Here is a 14373-nt window from a genome sequence, read left to right as displayed (position 1 = left end):
TGCTTTTTCTGGCGATTCGGTTTGTCCCTTTGGGGCCCCTGTACTGGGCGGAGACGGGGGTCCCGGCGCCGGGGCGGAGGCCGCAGGGCCCAGTGTTGCTCTCGGGACTATGGGCAACATATTTGGACGAAAGAGACGGAGCCGAGTGACGGAGCAGGACAAGGCGGTGCTGGTGAGGGAGGGGCTGGGCTGGAGGGGAGGGGAGGGGGCTCCTGGGGGGGAGGGGGCTTCGCTGGGGGAGAGGCAACGGGCTGTGCTAATGTGCAAGGAGAGAACATGGGGGATGGGGTTGGATGTAGGATTGAGAGTGGCTCAAAGGAGTGACTGGGCTGTGCCACTGATGGGAGGGGAGTGGGATGGGGAGGGGGCTTCGCTGGGGGAGAGGCAACGGGCTGTGCTAATGTGGAAGGAGAGAACATGGGGATGGGGGATGGGGTTGGATGTAGGATTGAGAGTGGCTCAAAGGAGTGACTGGGCTGGGCCACAGATGGGAGGGGCGTGGGATGGAGAAGGGGGGAGGGGAGGCAACGGGCTGTGCTAATGTGGAAGGAGAGAACATGGGGATGGGGGATGGGGTTGGATGTAGGATTGAGAGTGGCTCAAAGGAGTGACTGGGCTGTGCCACTGATGGGAGGGGAGGGGAGTGGGATGGGGGGAGGCAACGGGCTGTGCTAATGTGGAAGGACAGAACATGGGGATGGGGGATGGGGTTGGATGTAGGATTGAGAGTGGCTCAAAGGAGTGACTGGGCTGTGCCACTGAGGGGAGGGGAGTGGGATGGAGGGAGGCAACGGGCTGTGCTAATGTGGAAGGACAGAACATGGGGATGGGGGATGGGGTTGGATGTAGGATTGAGAGTGGCTCAAAGGAGTGACTGGGCTGTGCCACTGATGGGAGGGGAGTGGGATGGGGGGAGGCAACGGGCTGTGCTAATGTGGAAGGAGAGAACATGGGGATGGGGGATGGGGTTGGATGTAGGATTGAGAGTGGCTCAAAGGAGTGACTGGGCAGTGCCACTGATGGGAGGGGAGTGGGATGGGGAGGGGGCTTCGCTGGGGGAGATGCAACGGGCTGTGCTAATGTGGAAGGAGAGAACATGGGGATGGGGGATGGGGTTGGATGTAGGATTGAGAGTGGCTCAAAGGAGTGACTGGGCTGTGCCACTGATGGGAGGGGAGTGGGATGGGGGGAGGCAACGGGCTGTGCTAATGTGGAAGGAGAGAACATGGGGATGGGGGATGGGGTTGGATGTAGGAATGAGAGTGGCTCAAAGGAGTGACTGGGCAGTGCCACTGATGGGAGGGGAGTGGGATGGAGAATGGGTCTCCTGGGGGGAGGGGGCTTCGCTGGGGGAGATGCAACGGGCTGTGCTAATGTGGAAGGAGAGAACATGGGGATGGGGGATGGGGTTGGATGTAGGATTGAGAGTGGCTCAAAGGAGAGACTGGGCTGTGCCACTGATGGGAGGGGAGTGGGATGGGGAGGGGGCTTCGCTGGGGGAGAGGCAATGGGCTGTGCTAATGTGGAAGGAGAGAACATGGGGATGGGGTTGGATGTAGGATTGAGAGTGGCTCAAAGGAGTGACTGGGCTGTGCCACTGATGGGAGGGGAGTGGGATGGGGGGAGGCAACGGGCTGTGCTAATGTGGAAGGAGAGAACATGGGGATGGGGTTGGATGTAGGATTGAGAGTGGCTCAAAGGAGTGACTGGGCAGTGCCACTGATGGGAGGGGAGTGGGTGGAGAATTCCTGTGGGGAGGGGGCTTCGCTGGGGGACAGGCAACGGGCTGTGCTAATGTGGAAGGAGAGAACATGGGGATGGGGGATGGGGTTGGATGTAGGATTGAGAGTGGCTCAAAGGAGTGACTGGGCTGTGCCACTGATGGGAGGGGAGGGGAGTGGGATGGGGGGAGGCAACGGGCTGTGCTAATGTGCAAGGAGAGAACATGGGGATGGGGGATGGGGTTGGATGTAGGATTGAGAGTGGCTCAAAGGAGTGACTGGGCTGTGCCACTGATGGGAGGGGAGGGGAGTGGGATGGGGGGAGGCAACGGGCTGTGCTAATGTGGAAGGACAGAACATGGGGATGGGGGATGGGGTTGGATGTAGGATTGAGAGTGGCTCAAAGGAGTGACTGGGCTGTGCCACTGATGGGAGGGAAGGGGAGTGGGATGGGGGGAGGCAACGGGCTGTGCTAATGTGGAAGGACAGAACATGGGGATGGGGGATGGGGTTGGATGTAGGATTGAGAGTGGCTCAAAGGAGTGACTGGGCTGTGCCACTGATGGGAGGGGAGTGGGATGGGGGGAGGCAACGGGCTGTGCTAATGTGGAAGGACAGAACATGGGGATGGGGGATGGGGTTGGATGTAGGATTGAGAGTGGCTCAAAGGAGTGACTGGGCTGTGCCACTGATGGGAGGGGAGTGGGATGGGGAGTGGGATGGGGAGGGGGCTTCGCTGGGGGAGAGGCAACGGGCTGTGCTAATGTGGAAGGAGAGAACATGGAGATGGGGGATGGGGTTGGATGTAGGATTGAGAGTGGCTCAAAGGAGTGACTGGGCTGTGCCACTGATGGGAGGGGAGTGGGATGGGGAGGGGGCTTCGCTGGGGGACAGGCAACGGGCTGTGCTAATGTGGAAGGAGAGAACATGGAGATGGGGGATGTGGTTGGATGTAGGATTGAGAGTGGCTCAAAGGAGTGACTGGGCTGTGCCACTGATGGGAGGGGAGTGGGATGGGGAGGGGGCTTCGCTGGGGGAGAGGCAACGGGCTGTGCTAATGTGGAAGGAGAGAACATGGAGATGGGGGATGTGGTTGGATGTAGGATTGAGAGTGGCTCAAAGGAGTGACTGGGCTGTGCCACTGATGGGAGGGGAGTGGGATGGGGGGAGGCAACGGGCTGTGCTAATGTGGAAGGACAGAACATGGGGATGGGGGATGGGGTTGGATGTAGGATTGAGAGTGGCTCAAAGGAGTGACTGGGCTGTGCCACTGATGGGAGGGGAGTGGGATGGGGAGTGGGATGGGGAGGGGGCTTCGCTGGGGGAGAGGCAACGGGCTGTGCTAATGTGGAAGGAGAGAACATGGAGATGGGGGATGGGGTTGGATGTAGGATTGAGAGTGGCTCAAAGGAGTGACTGGGCTGTGCCACTGATGGGAGGGGAGTGGGATGGGGAGGGGGGCTTCGCTGGGGGAGAGGCAACGGGCTGTGCTAATGTGGAAGGAGAGAACATGGAGATGGGGGATGGGGTTGGATGTAGGATTGAGAGTGGCTCAAAGGAGTGACTGGGCTGTGCCACTGATGGGAGGGGAGTGGGATGGGGAGGGGGCTTCGCTGGGGGAGAGGCAACGGGCTGTGCTAATGTGGAAGGAGAGAACATGGGGATGGGGGATGGGGTTGGATGTAGGATTGAGAGTGGCTCAAAGGAGTGACTGGGCTGTGCCACTGATGGGAGGGGAGTGGGATGGGGGGAGGCAACGGGCTGTGCTAATGTGGAAGGAGAGAACATGGGGATGGGGGATGGGGTTGGATGTAGGATTGAGAGTGGCTCAAAGGAGTGACTGGGCTGTGCCACTGATGGGAGGGGAGTGGGATGGGGGGAGGGGGCAACGGGCTGTGCTAATGTGGAAGGAGAGAACATGGGGATGGGGGATGGGGTTGGATGTAGGATTGAGAGTGGCTCAAAGGAGTGACTGGGCTGTGCCACTGATGGGAGGGGAGTGGGATGGGGGGAGGCAACGGGCTGTGCTAATGTGGAAGGAGAGAACATGGGGATGGGGGATGGGGTTGGATGTAGGATTGAGAGTGGCTCAAAGGAGTGACTGGGCTGTGCCACTGATGGGAGGGGAGTGGGATGGGGGGAGGGGGCAACGGGCTGTGCTAATGTGGAAGGAGAGAACATGGGGATGGGGTTGGATGTAGGATTGAGGGTGGCTCAAAGGAGGGTCTGGGCTGTGTTGTGTGGGTGTTGGGGTGCTGTGGGATCAGGAGAAGGTGCTACACATGGTTGATGACAAGGTGTTCAAATAGCACAGATGTGAAGCATTAACCTAATAGCTAACAAGCCACATTGAGCCTGCAAAAGGTGGGAAAATGTGGGATACAAATGTAACTAATAATAATAATAGCTCTGTTCTTGTATTCTGCCTATACCTACGCAGTTCAAGAGCAATACCAATTAATCCAGCTCTTTTCTTGTAATCCATTTCTCTTAGTCTTGTACCGATGGGCAGCACTGCCTAGTGAATCTCCCATTCCCCTTATTACACTGCATTTTGTGATGTTACTGTGCTTGCTTGTTTTGTGCAATACTAGTAGTGAGATGACTTTTGTCAGAAGACCAGTGGCTGCCAGGAAGATCTTGTGCTTCCCTAATCCCCAAATTAACTCCTAACCTGAGATTTTCTCCCTTATATCTGTTCTATTCTGATGCCTCTGCTAACACATTATAACTTCAGCATACTGCATTTCTGTACTTACATATGATGTTGTAGTCTAAGTGCATCGTATTCCTTGTTTAGCAATTGAAGCAGCAGAGAGATAAACTGAAGCAGTACCAGAGGAAAATCACTCTGCAGCTGGAACGGGAGAGAGAAGTGGCTCGCCAGCTGCTGCGAGATGGCAAAAAAGAGTAAGTGAGCGAAAAAAAAGTCCACCTTTCCCATATGGCAACAGAAAGAAGATAATAATCCTGAGGATATGAATTGAGGTTGAAGGGGGGCAGACTCAGGACTAATGTCAGGAAGTATTTTTTCACAGGGGGGGGGGGGTGGATACATGGAATGCCCTCCCGCGGGAGGTGATGGAGATGAAAACGGTAATGGAATTCAAACACATGTGGGATAAACACAAAGGAATCTTGTTTAGAAGGGATGGATATACAGATTGGGTGGTGACACCGGTGATTGGCGAGCAAAACCAATGCTGAGCAGACTTCTATGGTCTGTGCCCTGATCGTGGCTGAATAGATATGGATGGGCTGGAGTGTAAATTTTAAAGGGGCTTCAATGTTAGCTTCAGAACCTTTAGTACAAGAAGAGTGTTGGGCAGACTTCTACGGTCTGTGCCCTGAGAATGGCAAGGACAAATCAAACTCGGGTATAAAGTATCACATACCATGTAAATGAGTTTATCTTGTTGGGCAGACTGGATAGGACCGTTCAGGTCTTTATCTGTTGTCATTTACTATGTTACTGTGTTACTCTTTGGGGTTCTACATGGAATGTTGCTACTAATTGGGATTCTGGAATCTTGTAACTCTTTAGGATTCCAGAATCTCCAGAACTTTTAGTACAAGAAGAGTGCTGGGCAGACTTCTATGGTCTATGCCCTGATTGTGACTGAATAGATATGGATAGGCTGGAGTATAACTTTTAAGGGGCTTTGACGTTAGCTTCAGAGCTTAGTACAAGAACAGTACTGGGCAGACTTCTACTGTCTGTGCCCTGAGAATGACAAGGACAAATCAAACTCGGGTATAAAGTATCACATACCATGTAAATGAGTTTATCTTGTTGGGCAGACTGGATGGACCGTAAGGTCTTTATCTGCTGTCATTGACTATGTTACTGTGTTACTCTTTGGGGTTCTACATGGAATGTTGCTACTAATTGGGATTCTGGAATCTTGTAACTCTTTAGGATTCCAGAATCTTCAGCACTTTTAGTACAAGAACAGTACTGGGAAGACTTCTACGGTCTGTGCCCTGAGAATGACAAGGACAAATCAAACTCTGGTATAAAGTATCACATACCATGTAAATGAGTTTATCTTGTTGGGCAGACTGGATGGACCGTAAGGTCTTTATCTGCTGTCATTGACTATGTTACTGTGTTACTCTTTGGGGTTCTACATGGAATGTTGCTACTAATTGGGATTCCGGAATCTTGTAACTCTTTAGGATTCCAGAATCTTCAGAACTTTTAGTACAAGAACAGTACTGGGAAGACTTCTACGGTCTGTGCCCTGAGAATGGCAAGGACAAATCAAACTACTACTACTACTTAACATTTCTAAAGCGCTACTAGGGTTACGCAGCGCTGTACAAGTTAACAATAAGGACGGTCCCTGCTCGGAAGAGCTTACAATCTAAAGGACAAAGTTGGGGTAAATAAGTAAACTCAGGTATAAGTATCACATACCATGTAAAATGAGTTTATATTGTTGGGCAGACTGGATGGACCATAAGGTCTTTATCTGCTGTCATTTACTATGTTACTATGTAAAAAAATAGCTTCAGCCCTATTCAAGTTAGTCAGCAGCAAACAGAAGGTTCACTCTGAGCCCTTATAAAGGGAGTAGGTTGGCTTGTATAAAGCCTAAAGACCTTAAATCTGTTCAAGGATAAGTGGAACCATCTCTCATCAATCAGAGAATCATAGCAACATACCGTGTTTCCCCGAAAATAGGACCTACCCCAAAAATAAGACCTACCGGGGGTTTCCTGCAAATTTAAAATATAAGACATCCCCCCAAAAGTAAGACCTACCAAATTTTTTTTTTTTAAGCAGGGCTGCCGAGAGCCACCTGAGGTCGCCCCCCCCCCCCCCACCTGAGGTTGCCGGGCCCCTCCTCCGTCGCTCCTGGAACTAACCTGAAGCTCCTTTCACCTTCGCAAGTTCGGATTCGAAGCAGCAGGGCAGACCTCTCCTTCCTTCCGTGTCCCGCTCTCGCCTGATGCAACATAACGAAGGTGAAAGGAGCTTCAGGTTAGTTCCAGGAGTGACGGAGGGGGAGCCCGGCGACCTCGGGGGGGGGGGGGGGGGCGACCGATGTTTCCCAGAAAATAAGACATCCCCCCGAAAATAAGACCTAGTGCGTTTTGGGGAGGAAAAATAAATATAAGACAGTGTCTTATTTTCGGGGAAACACGGTAGTAGATAGAGGCTAACGTGGTCAATCCGGCCTTCCCAGAAAGGTGGTCAGGATTGGTACCTGCTGCTGTGTGTGGGTTACCCAACCCCCCCCCCCCCCCCCCCCCCCCCCCCCCAGTACAAATCTCCTTTTGTAAAACTGTGAAGGTCATTTATGTTTTATTTTTGTTGGAATTACTCTAGACTTTAATATCATTCTTTTGCCATATAGAAATCCTCTGTTTATCCTATGACTTTTTGGAATCCTGTCACCATTTTTCTCCCACGGACCTCCTGTGAAAGAGCTTTCCAGGCATCCGCCACCCTTTCTGTGAAAAACTATTTGCTTTTAAGTTTCCCTTCTTGCAGCTTCATTTCATGTCCTCTAGTTCTGTGGCTTTCCTGTGTTGTGGAAAAAGTTTGTTCATTCATTAATATTGTTCCAGTATTTAAATGTCTGTATCATATCTTCCCTGTCCCATCTCTCCTTCAGAGTATACATATTTTAGTCTTCAAGTCTGTTGACATTTAAACACAGGAGGTGAGTCTGTTTCATAAGAACATAAGAATAGCCATACTGGGTCAGACCAATGGTCCATCAAGCCCAGTATCCTGCTTCCAACAGTGTCCAGTCCAGGTCACAAGTACCTGGCAGAAGCCCATATAGTAGCAACATTCTCCGTACTACCAATTCCAGGGCAAGCAGTGGCTTCCTCCGTGTCCATCTCAATAACAGACTACTGACTTTTCCTCCAGGAACTTATCCAAACCTTTTCAATTGAAAGGAAGCTCTGGAATGAGGGAGCGTAGGATGAGGTGAAAGGGGATAGACTCGGGAGTAATCTAAGGAAATACTTCTTTTTGGAAAAGGTGGTGGATGCATGAAAGGACCTCCTGGTGGAGATGGTGAAGATAAAGACTGTATCTGAATTCAAGAAAGCATGGGACAAGCACATAGGGAGAGGAAGGATGGAGAGACTGGATAGGTCATATGGTCTTTATCTGCTGTCATTTTATGTAGTTGGTGTAGTGAAATTTGTGTTTTAGTTCATATGCTAGCTATACCCACATATGTAACTCCTGCACTCCCCTGAAATCCAGCCAGAATGTAATGGCATGAATTGCCATTTTTTTTCCTGTTTTCTGTTCGTTCAGGAAAGCTAAGCTGCTCTTGAAAAAGAAAAGATACCAGGAGCAACTTCTGGATAAAACTGAGAACCAGATCAGTAATTTGGAGCGCCTGGTAAGTAAATCTGGCTGTGCAATTGCCAGTGTTTGGAATAGTGCATAGATGGGTTGTCATCCCTTGTATCAGAAAAGACATCTTGTTCATTAGATCAGGTTATACCGGTCAGCTCACTGGAAGAGATCAGTTTTTCTCTGCCACCAACTGCTGGTGGTAATACAGCCTGACTAAAAGAAAGGAAACTTATCAGGTATGACACAATTTCACCTCGGTGTGTATCGTAAAAAAAGGGGACAAGTGGTTTCTCGAATGTGTTGCCATCATCTTTCCGGGTCTACCTGATGTGATGAGATTGCAAAGCCTCAGAATATTGCAGAAAGTTACAAGCATGAGAGCAGTTCAGGGGGGACCAGCCATCATTGCTGCTCTGTTTGGTTTGTGATATTCTCAATTTTGTTCTCTAGGTTCAAGATATTGAATTTACACAAATAGAAATGAAAGTGATTGAAGGCCTGAAAGTGGGCAATGAATGTTTGAAGAAAATGCATGAGGTGGGTACTGCAACCAAGAGAGTCTCTGTATTGTCCACTCAGACCGTGTACAGACCCCTGTCAGACGTACAAGGTCTGAGTTGCCTAAGACTTTCTGACATAGATTATTTTGTTTGTGTTATACTGTCCTGTATTTTATGTTAAACTAGTGAGAAATGCCCGTTTCGGATAAAAATGAAGGGCGCTAGCAAGGTAATCCCCCCCTCCGAGTTCCAGACCCCCCCCCCCGTCCCTCCCGATTTCCACACCCCCCCATCCCTCAGTCACTTGGTTGTGAGTTTGTGATTAAAGTTCGCAGCGCTCTCCCTGCTGCTGTCACAGAATCTGTGGAACTCGTGCGTTGTGCCTTCCCCCGCCCTCTACATCATCGTGTTTTGACGTGAGGGCGGAGCTACACTGACTGCAGGCCAAACCGGATATCTCTGGCGCCTCAAGTTTCCGGCTTGAGGCTTCATTGGAACGTTGGAGGTGCCTTTTATATATATAGATGATGTAAAACAAACCTTTGGCTCCCCTTGTGTAAGGATAAGATGGTCCATTATAGATACTTTCCTAATCTTGAGCCAGTGCCTGCAGTGAGTCTGGAGTGTGGTTCCTTTTGTAGCTCTCTCAGACTGTATCGAGGTTTTCAGCCATGGCTCTAAGCACATTTTTCTTAATGTCTTATCCTTTTCCTGCAGATGAGAACTTAACTGATTGTACCTTTCTGTTCTATCCGAAGGTTATGTCAATAGAAGAAGTGGAAAGAATCATGGATGAAACACAAGAATCTATTGAATACCAGAGAGTAAGTGGGTAGATGCAGGGGGACTGAGAACTGAGGAGTGATGGGGACGTACGGAGGGGGGGTGGTTTGAGAATTGAGGAACGATGGGGACGTGCAGGGTGGGGCTGAACTGAGGAGCGATGGGGACCTGTGGGGGGAAGGGTTGAGAACTGAGGAGCGATGGGGACCTGTGGGGGGAGGGGTTGAGAACTGAGGAGTGATGGGGACATGCGGGGGGGGGGGGGGTGAGAACTGAGGAGCGATGGGGACACGCGGGAGGGGGGCTGAGGGGCAATAAGGACGTATGTGAGGGGCAGTGGATGGATGGGGGATAATGGGGGTGTGCGGGAGGGGGCCAGAGAGGTGCGGAGCGATGGATGAACGGGGGAAAATGGGTAGATGTTGCGGGATGGTCCTCACAGTTGTTACCTTGCCTCTCCTTGTATTCCTTGCAGCAAATTGATGAAATGCTCGCTGGCAGTCTGAGTGCAGAGGATGAAGAGGCGATCCTGGAGGAGTTGGATGCTATTGTTCAGGTGAGCTTCCACGTGATCCTTTTATCTTATTAGTCAAGAAAAATTACCACATGAAATGGAGAAAATTATCTTTTAGAAATAACTAAACTGTCAGATTGCATCAGTGTATCTATCTTTAAAGCCAGAAGAGGATGAATTAATTGCCAGCGTAGTGGAAGGGAAAGGAAGCAGAGAGTTTCTAATCTTTTTATTAGATGACTGACAATCTTGTTTAATGCTTCTACAGGAAGACCTCGATCTTCCAGAGGCGCCAACGGAACCACTCCCTGACAAATTCCCAGGTACGCTATCATATAGCACTTCTCCAAATCACATTATGATAGAGGTATATAAAATAATGAGTGGAGTGGAACAGGTGGATGTGAAGCGTCTGTTCACGCTTTCCAAAAATACTAGGACTAGGGGGCATGCGATGAAACTACTGTGTAGTAAATTTAAAACAAATCAGAGAAAAGTTTTCTTCACCCAACACGTAATTAAACTCTGGAATTCGTTGCCGGAGAAAGTGGTGAAGGCGGTTAGCTTAGCAGAGTTTAAAAAGGAGTTGGACGGTTTCCTAAAGGACAAGTCCATAAACCGCTACTAAATGGACTTGGGAAAAATCCACAATTCCAGGAATGTTTAGAATGTTTGTACGTTTGGGAAGCTTGCCAGGTGCCCTTGGCCTGGATTGGCCGCTGTCGTGGACAGGATGCTGGGCTCGATGGACCCTTGGTCTTTTCCCAGTATGGCATTACTTATGTAGGAAAAATCAGTTTCACATAATTTTAGATGCAAATGTTGTGTGTCTTTATTCTGCCTCATCCTCAAGGTCTCCATCACATTGCCTAGACAAGACCACATCCCTCACTGATGGAGGATTAAGGGAGTCTCTCCTGAGACTGAACCCCTCAGTTCTGCTGTTAGAGCGGAAGCTGCTTTCCCTTCTGAGTCTCTTGCACAGAGTAGTACTCTGGCCAGCTGATAGGATCAGCCTGTGTGAAATGTGGCAGTCAGGCTGCAATCTGAGGTTTTTTTTCCCTAAGCCACAGATAGAATAAAACCTGGAGTTCCTTTTGTTGCAGTGTAAAGCAGAGTTCAAAGAAACATCTAAGATGGGGGATTCCTCTTCTGTGTGATGTCTCTGTAGGTTTAATGCAGCTTTTGTAGTGCTTATCAGCCATTTTTTTCTGACACTGGAAGGATTAGAAAGATGTTCCTGTAGGCTGTTATTACCTTTTCTTTCCTTTGTTGAAAAATTATTATGAGCTATCACTTACAATTTACACTGTGGAGAACTGTGTGAGTGAGAGGCAATAAGGGATAAGCAGCATAAAATGCCTTCAGCTTTTTTGGGATTTTGCCAGGTATTAGTGACCTGGATTGGCCACTGTTGGAAACAGGATGCTGGGCTTGATGGACCTTTGATATGTCCCAGTATGGTAATACTTACCTATGAGATCTGAGCACATGCAACAGAGAATAGCTATGGGGAATGCGTCTCTCCCTGAGGCCAGGAATTTTTTTTTATGGGGAAGACACCAGACATGGGTGTGTGAACTGCATGTACTATGGGAACTTCCTGATCCACTTTCAGCCAGGAACCATTTATCGTTGTTTATCGCTTATTATACTTTGTATACTGCCCCTTTTGTATAACAAATCGGAGCGGTTCACAATTAAAAAAAAAAAAAATCTAAATAAAAGAAGGAAAAGGAATCCATTCAAATATAAAAGTGTAAAACAGACAAACACATCCAAGCAATCTAGCTAAGATTAACAGCCCACAGCAGCCATCCTAAAGCTAGGAATAACAGAATGATTCAGGTGGATTAAATACCAGCTGAGACAAGTGTGTTTTCAGAGCTGAGCGGAAGTTCATTTAGGCACCCTCAGATCTCATGGAGTGGGGGAGAGTGAAGGGATTTGAAATAGACACTAATTGGTCTTAGGTTATTACATGTGCACTATTAATTTTATGCTGTATTGAAACTGTAGTATCAGAGCCCCAACGGAGGGCCTGGAATTGGTCTGTAATATATTTGTCTCTGCCTCTGCGTAGACAAAGAAGCTGTCAAGGCCAGACCGAAAGGGGAGCTGGTGGCTGCATCGTAGACGTGCTGTGGTTCAGCAGGAACTCTGAAGACCAGGCACCGTGAGGAGGACAGCGCAAGCACTTTTGGAAAGCAGGAACAAGCCCACCTCGGGATGTGCTGGGTAGCTGCCTCGCCTAACACACCGATGCGGAAACAGCAACTGCCTGACTGCTCTTGTAAAGAGTTTTTCTTTTGTATTGTAAACGTCAGGCCACAACAATTTAGCTGCTCAGCTTCTCTTCCGTTAAAAATGAGCCCCAGAACCGGAGGCTAAGGGCCTCCTTACATTTCGATAAATTGCAGCCTTTGTTCCTGGTTCTGCCCGTCCTCGTGTTCAGCAGTTTGCCTGTACTCTGGGTTCAGTAATATGTGTGGTACTGGGAAATGCACATTGTATCTCAAGATGCGGTTCTCTCTGCTTTATAATAGTTTGTGCTCGTGGCCATGGTATCGGGCGTACTGAAGCTTTTGCAGGTTGAAATGTGGACACAAGTGCTGTAGTGGCAGTCTCCTGGTTAAGAAAAAAAAAAAAGTAGTGAACCTAGTAGTGAAAAAAAAAAATGAGAGCTTCTGGCAATAAAACAGACATTTCTTTGCCATTAGTGGTTTTCTTTACTTTGGCTTTCAAACACACATCGGGACTGACCCGACTGCTGTGGAGCAGCGCCATGCTGGAGCACTGGGTTTAGTTCCTGCAGCTGGCGAATGGTTGTATCACAGAAAGGTGCTCATGATCTATTCGGGAGACTACGGTGCAGGGAGTTCCTGTCATTATACAGCAATGGCATCTAGTAGGTAAGCATGGCCTGTGACTCTGGTCAAGGAATGTCACTGCAGTGGCTGGGCTAAGGGACAAGAGGGGAAAAAGATCAGATTAGACAAAAAGAACCACAATGTATTTGGGCTCCTACTGAGCCCTAGTCCCCAAGGAACTGAAGGAAGCTGCTGAATCCAAAAAATGTGGACTGTCAGGTTAATCACTCTTGGGGCAGACATTTAAAACCAGGTCTTCAGAAATCCCATCCCCATACCGTGAAATTCTGTGCCTTAGAAATAAACCTTCAACTTTTAGTTTCTAGCTTTGCCACCTGGTATTTTTGGTACTGGAAGGAGAGACCTAGTGAAGGAGTCCATTCATTGCTTATTTAAAAAAAACAAAGCAGTCTGAAAAGGTCATTTGTAATAAAAGGTGCAAAAAGGTTGGACAGTTGCAGTGTTTTGTTTTTGTTATAGTTTGTTATAGTAATGCAGCAAATCCCTCCTCTCAGTACCCTTCTCCACCAACTCCAGGCTCCACCCTTTCTGCCTCGCCTCACCCTATGCTTGGAATAAACTTCCTGAGCCCTTATACCAAGCCCCCTCCCTGCCCATCTTCAAATCCTTGCTCAAAGCCCACCTCTTCAATGTCGCTTTCGGCACCTAACCATTGTACCTCTATCCAGGAAATCCAGATTGCCCCAATTTGATTGACTGCATTTTTGTCCTTTGGATTGTAAGCTCCTTTGAGCAGGGACTGTCCTCCTTTGTTAAATTGTACAGCGCTGCGTAACCCTGGTAGCGCTTTACAAATGTTAAATAGTAGTAGTAGTAGCAAGTGAACTGCCTGAGTGTATGAGCAGAAAGAATGTCCATTTCTGCATGACAGCTCAGGCAGTGGGGTTAGGTCCAAATCACTTGCAAGAGCAAGGAAAAGGCTGATCTTGTGCCCCAGAGCATTCTGGGTTCTGTAGTGTATTCCCAGACACATGCCCACAAGTCCCATGTTCATCTACTGAAGGTGGAGGCACAGGTTTGCTTATGAATCATAACTTTTGTTTTACGTATTCCAATGACTTTTAAAATTATTTATAAAGAAATATTCCCACTTAAACCAACAGGAAGATTAAAAAAGCAATAACTGTGATTCTGTGATTAACTGCAGCTATTCCATAGGTATGCAACACCTCAAATATAAAAGACCAATTAACTTGATCAAATGCCTTCTCTGCATCAAAGCTATTAACAGAGAAGGTGTAGAGCGATGGCCCACCATCTCCAAAGATGCCAAAATCCTCGTATTCTTCCCAGGGTGTGGAGGAGTAGCCTAGTGGTTAGTGCAGCGGTCTTTGATCCTGGGGAACTGGGTTTGATTCCCACTGCAGCTCCTTGTGACTCTGGGCAAGTCACTTCCCCCTCCATTTCCCCGGGTACAAATAAGTACCTGCGTATATTATGCAAAAACCACAGAAAGGCAGTATATCAAGTCCCATTCTCTTTCCACCACAGAATGAAATTGCACAAAGCCCCCTGGGGATTCCGCTAACAACCTCGGAAGAATTCAAGCCAGGTGCTTTGCCAAAACCTTTGCAAAAAACTTAGCCTTGAGCAAGATGGTATGAATCGGGAGGTTCCATGTGTTTTTTTTTTT

General features: G+C 48.7%; 1 protein-coding gene across 1 annotated transcript; it reads left to right on the top strand.

Moving 5' to 3' along the window:
- Window positions 1-13121, top strand: LOC115473547 (charged multivesicular body protein 6-A). Its single transcript, XM_030208597.1, has 8 exons — window positions 1-172; window positions 4522-4631; window positions 8008-8095; window positions 8503-8589; window positions 9311-9376; window positions 9811-9891; window positions 10118-10172; window positions 11933-13121. Exons 1-8 carry the CDS (start codon window positions 110-112, stop codon window positions 11983-11985), a joined length of 603 nt encoding a protein of 200 aa, XP_030064457.1. The 5' UTR covers window positions 1-109; the 3' UTR covers window positions 11986-13121.
- The last annotated feature ends 1252 nt before the right edge of the window (window positions 13122-14373 follow it).

Source organism: Microcaecilia unicolor, chromosome 6, assembly GCF_901765095.1.
Source record: "Microcaecilia unicolor chromosome 6, aMicUni1.1, whole genome shotgun sequence".
NCBI lineage: Eukaryota > Metazoa > Chordata > Amphibia > Gymnophiona > Siphonopidae > Microcaecilia > Microcaecilia unicolor.
Note: the sequence above shows the minus strand (reverse complement) of the source record. Positions and strands in the feature narration are given on the sequence as shown.